This window comes from Archocentrus centrarchus, chromosome 22 (genome assembly GCF_007364275.1).
Source record: "Archocentrus centrarchus isolate MPI-CPG fArcCen1 chromosome 22, fArcCen1, whole genome shotgun sequence".
NCBI lineage: Eukaryota > Metazoa > Chordata > Actinopteri > Cichliformes > Cichlidae > Archocentrus > Archocentrus centrarchus.
This window is the reverse complement of record NC_044367.1, coordinates 1,271,267-1,289,646: the sequence shown is the minus strand read 5'-3', so window position 1 is coordinate 1,289,646 and position 18,380 is coordinate 1,271,267. Positions and strand designations below refer to the sequence as shown.

The window sequence follows — 18,380 nt, the reverse complement described above, 5'->3', positions numbered from 1 at the left end:
CCAGTTAAGTTGCAACTGAATTATGAGGAGCATTAAAAATCTACAACTGAACCCTGACAGGTTCCAACTGCAGCTGTTTAGGATTTCTACGGCAAGTTTCACAAAGTTTTTCTCGTCAGAAAGATGCTGCAGAGATCAGAGAACAGTCGTTCGAAAATCTGATTGCTGACTTGTTGTGACCGTGATGTTGGATTAGAGTTTGTCAACTGATGTTTCAGACGCCTGCAGCCTTTTGAGAGGAGGAGGAGGAGTGGAAGGAGTGGCTCATTATTTGAACGCAGCGTAAACAGCATGACAGGCTGTTTAACTATCACATTAGAGAAGCCTGAGGTCAGAGTTCAAATTTTTAACCTGGATTTTCAGCACCCAAATTATTTTCTAGCCATTCTACCCTCATTAGCAAACACTTTGTAATGAGGGGGAAGTCCTGCAGGAGCATCATGGCACACACAACTGCAGCCGCTTTCCCACTGCACGAACCCTACACACCTGTGGACTCACCAGGTAATCAAATCTTTTAGTGACAGCTTGAACCTCAACGTCAACTTGAAGTACGCTAAAATCCTAAGATATCATTTAAACAAAGGCTCTGTGTGCTTAAAGCAAAGGCAACACTGAAGGGAATGGAGGTAGTTGCTGTGATGCTCTTTGTTGTGACTTCCTGTACAATGATTTTTACTTCAGCCCCTGTGAGAGCAATTCCACCCAGTTACACTCATCTCAGAGCGGGAGGCTGGCACGACGGACTGCGAGTACTTTTTCTCCTCCTGAAAGACATCCTACCACGCGGTTCCTTCAGTGCGAACGAGCACAAAGACGCCCTGAAATAACCCGCCAATCCCTTCGATGCAAGCGGACTTTTATTTTTTTGGAAAAGTCCAAGATGGATTACAGATGTTTATCTTTTTGACACATCAATGACATTAAAAGATGCAATTCTGACAAGAGAATGAGGTTGTTCATGTCTTTGATGTTAGTCACAGAGACAAAGTTAATAAATGCTGAACGGCTTCCCATGAAGAGGCTGAAAATGAGCACACGCCCACCCTCATTTAACCTCCTCAAACATGTTTTACAGGCTTGCATTTCTCCACCCCATCAAGGCTGAAACATCTGCGCAACATCTGAGTCCGTTAACAGTCTGTTTAATTAGCAAACACGGTCCCGTCTGCGGGTGTTCGCCTCTCAGTTTCCTGAGAGGGTTTGTCCTACCACACAGGAAGAATTCACGACTGTTTAAAAAATAAAACCAGAATAAACACATAATTTAGTGTGAATCAAAGTGCGATGGAGACTCTGACCAGCAAATAAACTGTGACTACATTGTAATAAAATTCATTTCCAGACGGACATTAATAACAAAATGAACGCGACCTGGATCCAGAAAAGCAGCAGAAAGCAGAGATGGATTAACACTTTAAAATAATTCAGTGAGTCTGATCATTATTATAATTATTAATATTTATCTGCAACAATAAACTGTTTCAGTCATTTTTCATTCAAACGGAGCATTTCTGTTGGAAATGATGGATAAAAAGGTGACAGATGGTATTTATAAGCTTTAGAAATTACATTTGTAATATTTTCAAAACCCGTTACGGTGGAAATAACATTGTGCCTTTATGACAGATTAAGGTGGTCCTGATTTTGCAGGAAAAGACACAAATGACAATGAATATGATGATATGGTTGGAGTTTTCTGGATATTTTTACATCAAAAATAACTATTAAAAGATTTAAAATGTAACAAATTTCTTTGTTTCAGGATGATGTTAGCCTGAGTATGAGCCGCTTCTCATATTCGTCCCATTCTCATCCACGGTTTTCTTTACAGATGCAGAAATGGGCTGAAAACAGATTTCATGTCAAACAGAGGCAGCGAAGGTCAAATGCCATCATACTGTGTTCACAAAATTAAAAAATATGGATGAGATGACAGACACTTAAATATAAGTGATAGCACCCAGGAACTACTTTAACTAAAAGTGTACATGGAGACGGAGGAAGTATTCAGACTCTTTACTGAGGTAAAAGTATAAATACCACACTGTAAAAATATTCAAGTAAAAGTTAAGCACTAAAAACAGGAAGATGTACAAAAATGTCAGTACTGCTGTGCTGATGTATATCCTGTTCTTTGATTATTAATAATTAATTTGAATAAAAATGGAGCCTATTTAAATTTACAGTAGGTTCCAGGTTACTCCTGAAAACCAAATCTGATCTCCATGGCACATTTTCTGCTTCAACAGCAGCCATATTCAGGTGTAACACATTTTAAATTATGCAGAGCACAAAGATACGCCTTTATAATGTGTTTTATCACCAGTCTAAACTCCACAGTTACATGAAAAATGACTGAAACAGTTTGCCTTTTTCTTTTATCGTTTTAAATATTCTAATTTAAATATTTTTAATTTAAAGCTCATCTTTCTGGGGGTGAAGCTGAAACCAAATACCTCAAATTGATTTTTCATGAAAAATAACAGCGCACTGATCTCTCTCCACTGACAGACACACAGAAGAAAGTCTGGGTTTGAGGCTCAGCAGCAGACCAAAGCACCTCTTCATCCTCCTCCTCACGGGTCTCTCTCCTTCTTTACCTTCACATCTCCAGCCAGGATGGTGGCTATCTCCCCCTGCATGAAGGCCCAGGGTACGTTGGAGCCGACCAGGGGGCACTTGTCCCCGCTGGGGCAGTACACCTCCCCGGAGGCTCCCTGCGCTTTGATGCTCTCTCTGGAGCAGGGGAAGCAGAACTTGTGGTTCGGGACGGACGGACACTGCACGAAGTGGGTGTCCTCCAAGCGTTCGTGGCAGATGGTGCAACACAGAGGCCCGCTGTTGGCCATGGGGGAGTCGGGCACGCTCTGCGCGTGCACCTGCTCTTGCGTCGGCGCGGAGAGCCCGAGGTCCCCGTTGCGGGAGGACAGGCGCCTCTGGCCGGAAACGGAGGCGGGGGACACCGGGCTGCTGCTCGTGTGTCTGGAGGACGTGGTGGAGTGCACCGAGTCTCTGTCCTTGTTGGGGGAATGCGCGTTCCCGAGTGTGTCCGCCACCGACATGAGCGCGGCCATCGGGGACTGTCCATTCTGCGAGGGCGCAGCGGACTCAGGGGGGGTGGCGCGATGCCCTGAGCCGTGCGGGGGCGGCGGCCCGGAGAAGGAGCCCGCAGCCATGGAGAGCTTGAGAGCTTCGGCCTGGCTGCTGATCCACTGCTGCCGCTGCTGTTCCTCCGCGGAGTCCGGCTCCGGTGAGGCCTTCCTCTTCCGCACCCCGGTCCTGGAGCCGCTGCTCCCACTGCCCGAAGCCAGAGCCCGGCCGGGAAGCACCAGTGAGGTTGGAAGGAGGGGAAAGCTGCCGTCGATGTAGGGCTGCGGCAGCATGTCTCCCGCCACGGTCTCCTTAAAAAAGCGCAGAGACTCCGGTAATAAATCCCCGAGCAGGCGCCAGTCCCCGGATCCGTGCTTCTTCTCGTACTCCAGGTACTTGAACCCGGAGGAGAGACCTCTGCCGAAGTCCTTCATGCAGTCCTGGTACATCTGCTTGGCCACCCCGGACGCGCTGGAGAACACGTTCCCGGAGCCGCTCGGGTACTCAATGAAGATCTTGAGCTCGTAGTCGGTTCCGGGTTTGGACACTGCGTCGAAGGCGAACACGCGGCCCAGAAGCGCGTGGTCCTTCTTGAAACGGACGTCAAACGGGGTGCAGCCGGACAGCGCGACCAGCGTGTCCCGCACCGCTTTGGGCTTGCTGGCCCACTCTTCCTGCCGGTTCCGGAGGCTCTCGCTCAGCTCGGCCAGAACCTCCGCGTTCCGCTGCTTTTCCTTCAGTTCCCGGTCCTGGTCCGTGCTGGACACCGAGGCGGGTCGCTTCCCCCCCGTATCGGACAGACCCACCTGCCCGGGCAGGGAGACGCCGACCATGGGGCTCTGTTGCGCTCGGCTCGCCATGCCGTGCGGCACGGGTCCGTTCAGCAGCGTCTGTGGAAGCAGGTTCGGCGGGACATTCACCGACACCAGCCCCGCGTGGCTTCTGCTCCGAGAGTTCGGGCTCTGCCGGTTCAGCTCCGGTGGTCCTTCATCCGCTTTGAAACCGTTCGGTCCTCCGAGCCCGTTGGGCAACCTGCTGCTGCTGTGCCCGCTGTAGAACTGAGCCCGGCTGTCCGCTCCGAGCGAGTACCGGTCCAAACCGGGCTGCTGGGACTTCCCCGCTCCGTCCGCCTGTTGGTGGTGGTTAAGCGGCTCTTTCCCGCTCAGTAACACCGCCTGGCTCTTCGCTGCGGAAGGCTGCTGCTGCTGCGGTCCCCCCGCGGGGCTCCGGCCCTCCTGGAAGCCGTGCGCCCGCTTCAGGTGGCGGGTTGTCTCGATGACAAACTCGATGCGGTCCGCGCCCTCGTAGTTGACGCAGCCCCGGCACACGGGCTCGGTGAAGTCCCAGATCATGGCCCAGGGCATGCGAGGCAGGTCGCACAGATAGCATGACTGCCGGCGGGACGAGGAGACCTGCGGCGAGGACATCTTCCCTCTGCCGGGTCCCCTCCTGCCTCCTCCTCGGAGCTGCTTCACCAGCTCCCGCTAAAAAAAAAAAGAAAAAAAAAAAAGAAAACACCGACGAGCTGCGGAATCTCCTCTATGCTTATTGTTCCTCCTCCTCCTCTTCCTCCTGCTGCTGCTGCTGAAGCTCCGTGTGCTGCTGCAGAGACGGAGGAGGAAGAGGAGGGAGGAGGGTGGTCTGCGTTTTTTTCCCTGCATGCATCACTCCTAGGGAAGCAGAGGAATTTGGATTGTTACCCCTCTCCCCCCTCACACAATACCACCTGGTAGAGTAACTGACGTCACCTTCCCTCCTCCTCCATAATGCCACTTGTTGCTCTCCTTCCTCCCCCATCTGTGTCACCCCCTCCTCCTCATCGTCCTCCTCCTGTCTGTAGGAGCTCCAGTTTATCACATTCAGGTGTTAGAAGAAGACAGCAGCACCTGAGAAGCCCACGGAACCACTCCAGCTGCTGGGTTCAAAGGTTCATGGGTTGGCACGTGAGTGTCCTCCCCAGCAAAGTTTCATTCGTCATTTTCTTTCATTTCTAGTGATTTTTGCACCAATTTATGGTGGAAAAGTCCCAAAAATCAGACACATCCTCCAGACCTCTCGTTCTGTCACGTTGAACTGGTGATGGGGCCATCCCCAGGAACATTTTAGATTTCATTTCCTGATTTGTGAAGATGTTTGTGCTTCTTCTGCACCGGTTTACAATGGAAATGACTTTATGAGTCAGGCATAAGTGAAAAATCACCCTCTGCTTCTTTCGTGATTTTTTTTGGGAAGGTGAGGGTTTGTTGTTTCCCTACCAATTCAATTCAATTCAATTTTATTTATATAGCGCCAAATCACAACAAACTGTCGCCTCAAGGACGAGAAGTCAGAGATTTAATTTCAGCTCATTTAAAAAAAACTAATCTGTAGGAAAACGTGCTGAAAATAATGAGCTTGTTCCTGAACAGAAGCAGCTTTAACTGAACTCCCCCTGCCCCCCTGTGACCTCAGAGGAAACAGAGGTGTTTCATCACATTACAGCAGTTTAAGGTGGAATATTAAAGGTGGACCCTGGGGTTTTGGCTGCAGCGGCATCTGTGTTGCTAGGCAGGTTTCACCCCCACCCCCCCAGTACGCACTAAGCCTCGATCGCCCGCTCTGCTCTGATGTTTCCTTGCGTTTCTGCCTTTAGGTTATTTCCTGTTTCTGCCATCAGAGCTCAGATAATTGGTCGATTAGTTAATTAATCAATCGTCTTCCCCACCTTCCACTATTACCTGTGTGATGAGACAAACAGCAGGTGGAGGGAAACGACACAAGTTTATATGAGGAACGATGAAGAACGTGGTTTCGTTAATAAAGCAATCCTAACACTGTAGTTTATCCTCTGCTTCAGTCTGATGTATCCAGGGGGTGTCCAGCAGGGCACGGGGGGGACCTGTCTTTAGATGTACTATATTCTCTATCAATAATAAAATCAACGTAATTTAGCACAATTCAGTGAAAGCAAATCAGAGCTTTCCATAAATACAGATAGAGGTTTTTGTGATTTAAACTGTATTTTTCTGTTATAAGATCCACATACTTTATCACGCACAGAGGTGCATGTGAGCATGTGCAGTCAGTCAAATGTTATGGTAGCCGGACTTTAAGCGTGCGTGATGTGATTATGATGCACGTGACCCAAACCTCACAGAGGATTTCCAGCACCGAGAGCGCGTCAGACCGTTTTCTGTTGTTCCTGCAGAAACATCCCGACAACAGCTTCAGTCCTTCTCCAGACCTCAATCAAACAACAGCAGGAGCGCCGCCTCAAACCGAGCAATGAGTCTTTGTGGAGCTGTCTGCGCTCCATAAATGAAACAGGCCGAAAAATAAAAACTACATTAGTTTCACAGCACTCTGAACCATCCATTCAAACACGAAACCTGTAAGGACGGGGTTACCTCACAGCCTGTATATGAAAGATGGGCTCAGCCCCCTGACCTCACCCAGTGGTTTGTGAACACCACATTTAGCATTTTGGCCACAGTTGTGTTGTTTTTTTGTTTTTGGAAGTGACCATATTTGGACATGAGGGAGAAGTGCTGTTATCAGCTGTAGTTATCCAGCTGCACCCAGACAGGGACCATCACACACACGCAGATACCTGCCAATCACTCCAAACAGAACACTTCTTAGACGGTCTGTTAGTCCAGTGAAGCACAGCAGCCATATTATTGGTCAGATAACTGCATTAAAAATGCTCCAAAAGGCTCCAACAGCGCAAACACGGTCCAGCGGTCCAGTTCAGATGAAGCCTAACAGACATCTAGCTGCTACAGCCACCTGCATCACCATCCACCTGTCAGTCAAAGAGGCCACGCCCCCAATAATGCAAACTTTAAACAGCTGAGTTCTAAAAACATCTGCTCCAGGGGCCCCAGAAGTTGAATCTTGGGTTAACTACGCCACACTGATGCATTGTGGGAATATTCTGAGTTATCAGCGGTGGGCGGTGGCTTTGGCTTAGTGCCATCTCCATAAACACACATTCACAAAGCACCGGCGTGCCTCGGATGGATACTGCCAGCGTTGCCATGGAAACGTGCGAGGAGAAGCTGCAGAATGCACGATGAGCTGCAGCCCTCCCGCCCGGCCGGCCCGCTCGCTATGAATGATTATGCAAATGGACGGAAGCACAGAGAAACCTGCTGCAGTGCTCAGACGAGGCTCCTTTATGTCTCCACCAGCTCCAGTGTACAAACACCAGCACGGTGTTCATACTCGACTCTTACTGACTGCTCAGCACCACATTCACGCATTCATCAGGTCAGAGGAACCAGTCTGACTCACGTTCCTCTCTAAAACACATCAACGGTTTCGCTGCACACAACAGGATTTGCCCTTCCATCAAAGGGAAGTCACCTGGACTTGTTTTTTTACTCAGCCAGAAATAGAGCTTGGTTATAAAACGCAGGAAATGTGAGGAAACACGTCTGTTAATGAAGGTAGCAGTGGTTGTAATATGTGTCGACACCTTTAAAGCCTGCGTAGGTGTCAAAGCCCAGGAGCCAAACCGACTCTCTGCAGATTTGAACCCAGCCTGGATCTAAACCTGCAGTTAGTTTGGGATTGGTAGGATTTTATTTGTCCCCATTTTTACAGTAAAAGGTTCAGCTGTATGCTACATGACCCTCACGAACTGAACGATCAAATGTCTCTCACTTAGCTGCTGAAATTTTCCGCAGCCATTAAACTGTCATATTCAGGCTTAAAGAAAAATGTGAAGAATAAAATATTGTTTGATTATTTCTTTTTTACCCCTGCTCCTGTCAGCAGCTGGTGAGGAAAATGTTAATTTGATGAGGTCTGTAAGGATATAGGACATGCAGGAAAATAATCCTGGACAACTTCATCTGAACCTTCCTGATGTGGCTGTCCGTAAACCCCCTCCTCTAAAACAATAAGTGATGCTCTCATGGGGCGCCTGTCTCTGTTTCAGGGCCTGAAGCACACACAGCGATGCCGGCAGTTAGCTGGGCTCTGAGGGACGCAAACATCATCATCAGAGGCTGAATACGAAGCTCTGTGCGAGCAGGATTCCCGGCCTGGACTCCAACATGCCGACGTTCGACAGAAATTCAGGTAAAATCCGTTTATACGTAGGCCAGGTCATGTTTGTAAATGAGAACATGTAAAAGTTTAAAAATAAAATAAAGAGGAGACTGATTTATGCTCCTGCCTACAGATCCTGATTACTGCCCATAATCTTTCACTCCTGTCCCAACGTCGGATGGCTTTCCCTCCCTGATCGGTTCTGTTGGAGGTTTCTTCCTGGTAAAAGGGAGTTCTTGTCTGACTGGGATTTCCATCCTGTGAATCCCGAAATCCCCACAGCCTCTCCTGGAAAATGTGTGTTCATTCATTATTGGAGGATAAATTAATCAGTGATCTCCTGATGCTCTAAAGTTTTGATTGCGAGTGTGATGTAAATTTGTAGGTGGAAAAATCACAGATTTTTTGTGCTGGGAATTTTTCCCATGAAGTGACAAAATATTTATGACCCATCCAACCTGGATTTCGGAAAATTTAAGACACTTTTATGACCTTTTATCACTTAAAGATATTTTTGTGATATGATGTAATATTTCCACATGTGCTCGCCCAGAACACGGCACTTAAATGAGAAACCTAACCAATCAGGCCCCTTTCTGAATGTGTTGATTTGCGGCTGTTTAATGTGCAGGTTCACGGTGTTCCAGGTGTGCCAGGACCGCGCCTGAACCCTGAACCTGTTTCCTGTCTGTAATCCTTCCTGCCGGACTTTCAGAGGCATCTTCCTCAGTCTCTGTTTAACTAAAACTGTCACCATCAAACCCACAGAAACATCCTCCCCCTCCCCCCATCACCTGGTTTGATCTGGCCATCGGTCAAGGCGGCGGGTTTCCATGGTAACTGGGGCAGCAGGGGGAGCTGCGACTGGCGAGGAGCTCGGTGGCTGGGTGCCGAGGCTGTTTGCTGCCGGAGTGAAGCAGACAAAGCGCAGACAGAGGACATCAACCTTAATCATCCAAGAAGTTTCATTTTCCCAGGCCTGGAAAACCCGGAAAACCGTATAGGGACGTTCCAGGTTTTCCCGGTGGATCTCATGAACATGTCGAAATATTTTTCAGTCATAAATTTTGTTTTATTTAGCTCGACAGATACACGCGCGCGCACACACACACACACACACACACACACACACACACACACACACACACACACACACACACACAGCATCAGCGTTGAATTCGGGATTGAAGCTAAAAATAGTCGTGCTGCTACAAACACCCCGGTTACTGTGACAACCCCGTCTCCATCGCCTGCAGCATTGAAAACACACACACACACACACACACACACACACACACACACACACACACACACACACACACACACACACACACACACACACACACACACACACCTGCATCATGTTAGAAATGGCTCAGAGAGATGTTGGTGCCACCTGCTGGTGGACCTGCCTCATAACTCCTCAGCGCTGCCTGTCCTACAATTAATTAATTTTATTAGTTTATTTTTGTTTGTTATGCTCAAATAAATACCATTTTAGCTTTTTGAGACCCCAAAAATACAATCTAACCATTTTTGCACAAAATGAAAAAAAAGAAACTTTGTGAAATATGATTAACACAATGAGTTGTTTCATTGAGCCTCTGTGAGTCTCAGGGGTCATCAACTACATTTGTCCAAGGGCTGGAATTTTCCTCAGCAGACAGTGTGAGGGCCAGATGCTCTCGTAAAGTAAGATAAAAGTAATACTGTATCCTAAGTAATCTATTATCATTTGATTTATCAATTTTCCTTTTAAATTTATACTATTTTTAATGATGTGATGTTCAAGTCTTCCACTTACACGACCTTCTCTGTTATGTTGACAGTTGTTATGGAGACACCACAATTAGATGCAGTTCTCATTGTATAATAATTACATATAACGAACACAGGAAACAATAAATAAGTACTATTTGGGGGGCTTGATAGACAGTCCTGGCGGGCCGGATGTGGCCCACGGGCCGCCAGTTGGGATTCACTGGTCTACAGTGTTATCCACCCGGCAAACTCCACTTGCCTCACGTGAACACACCTGTAGCGATGTGGAAAGACTCCTGGGTGTGCTTACCTGCAGTATTCAGGTGCGTGAGCTGCAGATGCCCAGGCCAGCCTGAAGCTGTGGGGTCAGCAGTGGAGGAGGCGTGGCCGCTCGCTATCTTAATGGCTGATTCCACCAGCTGGCTCTGATTGGAGGAGAGAAAAGCCAATGAAAGGTAAGAACGCAGAGTGTAGGTGTGGCAGTTTCCAAGTTCATCATTAGGGCCCGAGCACGAAATGTGTGAAGGCCCTATTGTAATTGCTCTGTTTATTATTATTCAGGCAAATGAATTGCCTTTTTGGGGGCTTTATCATATTCAAAAACTCATGAAACTTTGCACATGCATCACACCTGGTGAAAATCTAAGTATCGGGCACAAAAAATCCTCTTGGAGCCATGCTCTAAACCCAACAGGAAGTCCGCCATTTTTCTCTAAACCCAACAGGAAGTCCGCCATTTTTACTCAAACATGCAAATTTGGCGATTTGCACCCTTCAGACTTTCACTAATAACTCAAAGATTTTGGATGTTATCAACTTCACATTTGGTGTGTATAATCTACACACCAAGGGGAATCTACATTTATAAAATGGTGAGTTTTTGCCAATGGGGCGTGGTCCTTATGCTCCCTTGAATTTTGATCTTTCGCCACGAAATTTTGATTGCCTCTCATTCATACCTACATAATCCAATCTGGATCAAACTTTCTCAGTAGGATGAGCATTCGGCCCTGAACACATACATATGGCAATATTTTATGACAATCGCAGCGCCACCTAGTGGGAGCAGGAAATGTCATGTTTTACACTTTGAGGTCCAGCTCCAAGGTGGTTGAGCAGAACCATCTCAAATTTCCCCTGGAAAGTCTTAAGGAGTTGGGCTTACACTGTTTTGAAAACTGCGAGTTTTTGCCAAAGGGCGTGACCCTGGCAGGACGGCAAAGGTCAGTGTTTCACCACAAACACAAAAAGGGCTGTAACTCAAAGACACATTGCCCAATCTACCTCAAATTTCAATGGTTTGATGAGCCTTCTCCCCTCATCACATTGATAAGCATAAAGTCAATGAACATTAGGACGCCACCTAGTGGCAGCTCAAAATATAAAATAGCTTGTTTCTTGGGTAGCCCCGGAGCTACATTTTATCTACAGCTCTGCAATTTTGCAGACTCATGTAACATCCTAAAACGTACAAAAAAGTCTCTTGGACCCATACCCGAAACCCTACAGGAAGTCGGCCATCTTCAATTGAAGGTGTCAATTTTTGCCATTTTCAGGCCTGCTATTTGAATGAACTCCTCCTAGGGCATTTGACCCAGTGAGACCACATTGGCTCCAGATCATCTAGACAAGGAGCCCATCAAATATTGTGAAAATTTTTTCCAAAATATTAAACGGCCTTGTCACACCAGGCAACTGAATTTGGCCTTCATTTTTCTCCCTTGCCACAACATTGTTTGTGCACTCATTTCCACATGCCTTGCCCGATCAAGCTTAAAATGTAATCACTCATGTACACACCCAGGCTGAACCCATAACTATGGATTCATGCCTATAGATGCAAGAGCGCCCCCTACAGAAGCAAATGAAAATTTGTATTGCGTCCACAAAATTAGTTTCTCTAAAATGTATGAAAATTTGTTTCAACATTTTTGACATCATCCCGATCAAAAAAGTCAATCAGACCCATGCCCTATTTTGCATGCTGGAGCCATGACCACCCCCCAAATATTCTATTTGGTCTATGTGGAGAGCAAAAGATATATTTTACCATACAAGAATTAAACTTTCTACAGACCTTCTGTACACATCACGATTAAAAGACCTCCGGGTGCACCAAGGGTTGACGTGCGCCACTGGTGCGAGGGCCCGATCATCACCGCTTGCGGTTTTAATTTGTTTTGCTATCCAATCAGAACCAACATGTGTAAACACTGCACTGGTTCGACACCGTGACATCACTAAAACCATTTCTGCTTCTGACAAACTGTTTGTGCTCTACAAAGCAGGATTTCCTCTGATCCAGATAACTGTGGGGTTAACTCTGGATTTTCTGTAGGCTGGTTCAATTCTTAGCCGTTTATCGCCATGGCAACTTCTTACTTTTCGCCACGGCAATCAGCAAGTATGAAATCACCACCCACTGACCAATCAATTCTCCAGAAAATACCATCACCATTCCAGGAAGATCCCTCAGACCTCTGCAGGGAGAGACAGAGGGTCTGAAATCTGTTTCCCTGATGAGCCTCAGGAGTAAATACAAATTCTTAGATGCAGCTTTATTCCTGCATTTGTTTCCTGTTGGCAGCAACAATTTTACAATAATTTTATTGTTCTATAAGCATTAATCTGACTCTGTTTTTATATTTAATCTTTACTCTAAACCCTCAAACAGCAGCGAGTCTGCAGCTGAGAGGATAACTATAACTAAAGCTATAACTAAGGATAACTACAGCTGTCAGCAGCAGCTGATGCTCAGAGTTTAAAATCAGCTGGAAGCGCCATGATCGCACTGAGTCTTTGATTTCCAGCATGTTCTCAGAGTGATACAGACTCTCTGCTGGGGAACATGTTTATACGAGCAGCTCATTACTGGAACCTCTGAATGAAGCTCAGACTGCGTCTCATTGTCAGGAGAGTGCGTGTGTGTGTGTGTGTGTGTGTGTGTATTAATGTCTAAATGCTGTTCTGCTTGATTCTATCCTGCAGCTGAATCTCTGCTGGAAACACAGACACACACCAAGAACACCTGTTCACACCTGTACAATCAGTCACATTAACCTCACTTTGATGTGTGACAGACTGAAGCGATTTCCACGTCTCCTTCATCAGGCTGTGGGACAGGAAGCTTTAACGTGTTTAAAGTCTCAGAGTCAGGTTAGAAATCAGCAGCAGCACTGAGAGCGACTCATACAGAATCATTCACTGCAGCTCAGATCTGCAGCAGATTAACCAGTTTCACAGCTTTAATCTCTCAGATTATTTCACTGTTAGAGTTTTATGTTCTTTAGAGAGTTTTAGGCACCATCTGATAACATCTCTGGAGCAGGTGCACTCGCAGAGGTCATTTTCTGTGGAGGAAGTCATGTGAGCCTTTGAGATTGGTCAGATGCTGCTAAGCCCACCTCTTTCATGTGAACGCGGGTGGGGAACTCTGAACTTAGCAAGCTGGAAAGCGGCTTTATGTGACAGTTTATCCTGATCGGCAGCGTCAGGGGCTGAGTCCAGGTTTGGAGAGATACCCTGGGTATGATAAACTCACTTCGTAGTACAGGGCCCGGGTGAGTGCGCTCACCTGCAGCTGCAGTTGCTGGTTGTGCAGTGTCTCCAGGTGCTGCAGTGTCTGCTGGTTCAGGCTCCGCTCCCTGTCCCCACCCTCCCTGACCACAGAGGACACAGTCATGTCACATCTCTACACTTCTCTATTAAAAATTATGTTTTATAACAAAGAATTATTAAACGTTTCTCTTTTTTAGTAGTTGTTTGCAGCATAACAAGATGACAGGTACACAGGTGTGTTTACCTGTTGGCCTGCAGCAGCTTCTGGACACCATCAGCCAGCTGAGCCACTCGCGCCTCCATATCAGACTGAGCCTGTAAACAAACAAGCAGAGGCTCCAAATCCCAATCCTGCACTTCCATCAATGTCCAGCAGAGGCTCCAGCAGTGATCTAACATCAGTTTACCTTGATGAGAGGAGCCGCCGCCGCCGCTGCTGCAGCTGTGGCGGCGGCGGCTGCAGCTGCATTGCTGGTGTCTCCCAGGTGACCAGAGGAAAGTGTCTGGACCCCGGTGTCCCCCACTGCATCCTGGGAGCTCAGAGCAGGACAGTCCGAGGAGTTTCCTGCAGTGTGGAGCGGGCTCGGGTCTAGGAACTGTACTCTGACCTCCCTCCTCTGGGGGGCGCTCTGAGAGCTGAACAGCACAGATAAGACATGACATGTTTTAATGAGTGACCAGCAGCAAATCTAAGAGGAAAAGACTTTCACTCACCGCTTCTTCAGGGCCGCCAACACAACTCCTCGACTTCCGGATGCGAAACGTGACGTCAGCACGTCGTCACCTGAGGTGATGATGCAAACAAAGATGGCGTCAACATTGTGATGTCATGATTAACAATAGGCAGTGTGGATTTGTCTGAGTGAGGCTTCCTGAAATCAGACTTAATGATCCTGGATTAAGCTGAGCAGAGCTGGTCTGGAAGAAGAATACGCTCACAGGAACCTTCTCAGGTGTTTGTCTGATGTTCACTCTTAAACCGAGTCAATTAAAGCACAAACCTGAATTTAGCTCATTCTGAGATCAAATTTTAAGGTTTGGAGACGTTTCATTGAGGTTCTTGAAGATCTGGCCTGATTTGAGCTGAGGAGAAGGTCTGAGATATTCAATGATTTTTAAACTTCCGGCTGTTTCTGTCTGAGCTGCTTTCTGGTTCAAAGTGAGGAAACATGTCTGAGTATTTTATCGGTTTGGAAAGGTGAGGATCTTCATTGCTTCTGTCTGGTTGTAAAGTATGGACCAGCAGATGAAACAGAAACAGAATCAATTTTATTGTTGTTAAATGTCACACATATAACGAAATGGCTTCCAGAACAAATAAATCAAACAAACAGGGGAGCTAAGAGTCTGCAGCCTCACAGCCATCAAAGGCACTGCCGTTTAAAAGATAGAAACATTAGCAAACACAATGGGGTAAGTGAGGAGAAAAAAAGCATTGTGCTGGTTTTTCCAGCACAATATGAGGCTGGAAAAACCTCTGCATAGCGTAGTGAGCACATATACTGCATGGGAGCAGTAGACAGACCTCCAGCCTCACCCTCTCCATCCAAGTCTCAGCATTTCTCTGTCTTTTCTGCGGTAAAAGAGGTTTTTAAGCCTCGCCCTGCACTCAGGTAAACTCTGAACGTCACAGCTCTGCAGCTGGGACCTGCTCAGGTATGAAGAGTCACGTGAGCAGGTGTGACTCCATCCAGGGTTCCTGTATTTTTCCTGTGACCCACAGAAACTCATCCACAGTCTGATTCACAGAAACACCTTCAGTGTGTAAGAATAATAAGAAACCTGTCAGGTATTTTTATTTCCCCACCTGACTGCACCACGTGTGCGGGGTCCTGGGTCCCTCCTCCGGGTTTCTTACCGGGATCCGGGTCCGCTGTTATCCGCTGTGGAGCACCGAAACCTGTCTGCTGTCTGGGACTCCGCCGCTGCTGCTTCTTCTGTTTCTGGGTCTGAGGAGAGGGAGGAGGATCCCGCAGCTTCCGTACGGTGATCTGGACGGATCCGGGTCTCCGGTCCGGGCGGAGCGCCCGGGTAGAGCGGATTAATACGTCCCCGGTGTCCAAGCTGCAGGAGGACTGCTCCGGAGCAGACATGATGCTGTTAAACTACCAAGTGCTAATAAAGCTGTTTCAAAGCTGTCCTGTTAGCACGGGGGCTAACGGTTCAAACTTCCCGCCGCGGGCCGCTCAAAGGATGAGAGAGGCGGCAGTCAGCGCCCGGAGGCCCGCATAGGAAGGCCGAGGCCTGCGGAGATCATCCCACACACGCGAAGAAACCCCGCAAGGTAAAAACCGAGAAACGAAAACCGAAGAAAACCGACAACTCTTCAAACACGGCAACTGTTGCTGACAACAAACAGCTTCCGGCTTCCGCTTCAGAGAGGATGTAAAAAAGAAAATACAACTTAGAGGCCTCACTCCGCCCCAAAATCCGGATACGAAGAAAAAAAAAAACGTTCCGAGCTTAAACGAAAAACAAACAAACAAACAAACAAACAAAAAAAAAACATGATAAACACAACAAATTCAACCTTTATTTACAACCCAGGACTGCACAGAACAACTTTTCTCTAGACTAGGGTAATCAAATGCACAGAGGACTGAACACACGCGCAACAATGGTGCACACTGCACTCAGTTGCAAATAAACCGTTTATTGCCATCGATACTGACGCTTACTGTAATTATTGCATCATACTACCGCTGCACACTGTAAATACCAGATCTTTTTAATTTATTTGTTTATATATATTTTTTCTATCTTGTATTTATTATTTCGGCACCTGGAGAATGGCTCCAACAAAATGTCATTGCATTGTGCAATGACAATAAAGATATCTTAGCTTATCTTATCACAAAAGAGAATGTACCAGGAGAACAAATATGTAAGATTTAAAATAATGAATCAACTTAATTAAATAAACTAATGAAGTAAAAATATAAACGAACACAGAGGCACAGAGTTCTGTTTGGTTTTTGTTTGGTTTCTTTCTTCATCATTCATAAAACCCTGAAGCAGCGCGTGGATTTTTCTCGGCTCTGCAGCCTGAAAGCAGCTTCATCGCAGCGGGTTTTACAGGTGAGAGGAGAACATACCTGTTATTCTAGTAATGGGAGAAATTATGCTTGAAGATGATTTCCCAGTAGAAAGGAACTTGTTGATGACGTTTGGACAACTTTAAGTTGCTCAATGCAAGAAAATAATAAAATTAAATATAACAAAATAAACATTTAATATTTATGTAATATTAATATTATTCAGTTTTTTACACATTACAGTTTTTTACTGTTACTCAATACATAAAATTATTCTTTAAAATTAAATAGCTGGCGAGGCCTTATGGACGGTTTTATAGGCCCTATTCCAGAAAGCAAAAAGCTAAAAGATCTGAGTTCATTAAACCTAAAATGAGGGAAAGAGAGCTTGAGTCAGTTACCATGGTGACAGACTCTGTGACTCTAACTTGCTCGCTGGAAAGTGTCTCTCTGACTCCGCCCCTCCTGCTGCAGCTGAAACACCTGTCTGACGCTCCGATTCATTTCCTCATTCATTTCCTCTGATGCTGTCAGAGCATCAGAGGAGCGAATTCATCCGCAGGTGTTTCTACAAGCACTGAAAGCCCAGTTAGTCGTTCTTTTAACATGAGCACCTTTACAGTCGGTCACTCATCAACAGGCTGATGGAGACAGCAATGACATCACAGATCTATAATCACTCAGGATCAAATCTACAGTCTCCATCTTTCTGACTCTGAGTGCAGTAATGCAGCTGCAGCTGTCAGTCAGTTCTTCTGAAACATTTACTGTAGTATCTGTAGTATCACTGTTTCCATCACACTGATCTGTATGTCTGGATCTTGGAGATGATGTGAATGTTAGAGTGAAGATGAGGCTGAATGTATTTAATTACTTAAATGATATCAACATTTTGAAAGTTCTGCTGTCTAAAATTCAGAGTATAAATCTCAACATATTTTTTATTTTTTTTTTAGAATACTTTATTTTACTTTTTCAGAAATATTACACTTATAACCTAACAAAACAATATCAACTCAGGAACAATCTCAATATCTTTTGAATAATAAAACAAATCTAAAACAAAACAAAACAAAACAAAAGTAAATAAATAAATAAACAATATAACATGTTCATAATTAATTAACATAACAAAAAAAAGGGGGGGGGGTTAATCATTAAGAATGAAATATGTATATATACACATATACACACATACATACATACATATACATACACACACACACATATATATATATATATACATACATACATACGTACACACACACACACATATATAGGAATCTGAGATATATTGAGAGACATTATCACTATTCATAAATCCCCCAAAACAGTTAAGTTAATCAACCCAATGTGCTGGTAGATCTTGCATATATCTTAAAAATGGTTGCCATATTTTATAAAAAGTCTTACTTCTATTCTGCATCCAATAGGTTATTTTCTCTCACAGTTATTAATTTCACAAAGCCATATTTTAATTGGGAGGGGAGTCTCTAATTTCCACTTTGTCACAATACATTTCTTAGCAATTGCCAACAGAACTCCTGTAAGTTTCTTAGCATGATTTGTCTCTAAATTGGAATTCGCCAAATTCCCTAAAAGACAAATCTCAGGGTCCATTGAGATCGTAACTCTATGTATGTTTGATAAGATTTCACACACACCCTGCCAGAACCCCTGCAATTTAGAGCACTGCCAAGTAGCATGGAGGAAGGTTCCTTCCGCCATGCCACATCTAAAACAACAAGGTGATATATTAGAATTATATTTATGTAGTTTATCTGGGGTAATATACAACTGATGCAAGAACTTAAACTGGATGAGCCTAAATCGAGCATTTAAAGTAGAGGTAACCCCTTCTCTACACAAATTCTTCCATAACTGCTTCTCAATAGA

The 18,380-nt window shown here is 45.7% G+C and overlaps 2 protein-coding genes across 2 annotated transcripts in view; both read right to left on the bottom strand.

Moving 5' to 3' along the window:
• kiaa0586 (KIAA0586 ortholog) overlaps nucleotides 1–15,946 on the bottom strand; it is a 33,813-nt gene extending 17,867 nt beyond the window's left edge. The window contains exons 1-7 of the mRNA XM_030718511.1: nucleotides 15,257–15,946; nucleotides 14,164–14,233; nucleotides 13,857–14,085; nucleotides 13,694–13,764; nucleotides 13,466–13,550; nucleotides 10,202–10,316; nucleotides 8,925–9,033 (exon numbers count right to left, since the gene is read on the bottom strand). Coding sequence (XP_030574371.1) covers nucleotides 8,925–9,033; nucleotides 10,202–10,316; nucleotides 13,466–13,550; nucleotides 13,694–13,764; nucleotides 13,857–14,085; nucleotides 14,164–14,233; nucleotides 15,257–15,542 — 965 coding nt within the window. The 5' untranslated portion in view covers nucleotides 15,543–15,946. The remainder of the gene's footprint in view (nucleotides 1–8,924; nucleotides 9,034–10,201; nucleotides 10,317–13,465; nucleotides 13,551–13,693; nucleotides 13,765–13,856; nucleotides 14,086–14,163; nucleotides 14,234–15,256) is intronic.
• Nucleotides 817–4,773, bottom strand: irf2bpl (interferon regulatory factor 2 binding protein-like). The gene has a single exon (XM_030718508.1). It carries the CDS (start codon nucleotides 4,518–4,520, stop codon nucleotides 2,580–2,582), a length of 1,941 nt encoding a protein of 646 aa, XP_030574368.1. The 5' UTR covers nucleotides 4,521–4,773; the 3' UTR covers nucleotides 817–2,579.
• Nucleotides 15,947–18,380: the final 2,434 nt, after the last annotated feature.

Coding starts and splice junctions, on each gene's coding strand:
- irf2bpl (XM_030718508.1), bottom strand. CDS start 4,520: ATGTCCTCGCCGCAGGTCTCCTCGTCCCGCCGGCAGTCATGCTATCTG.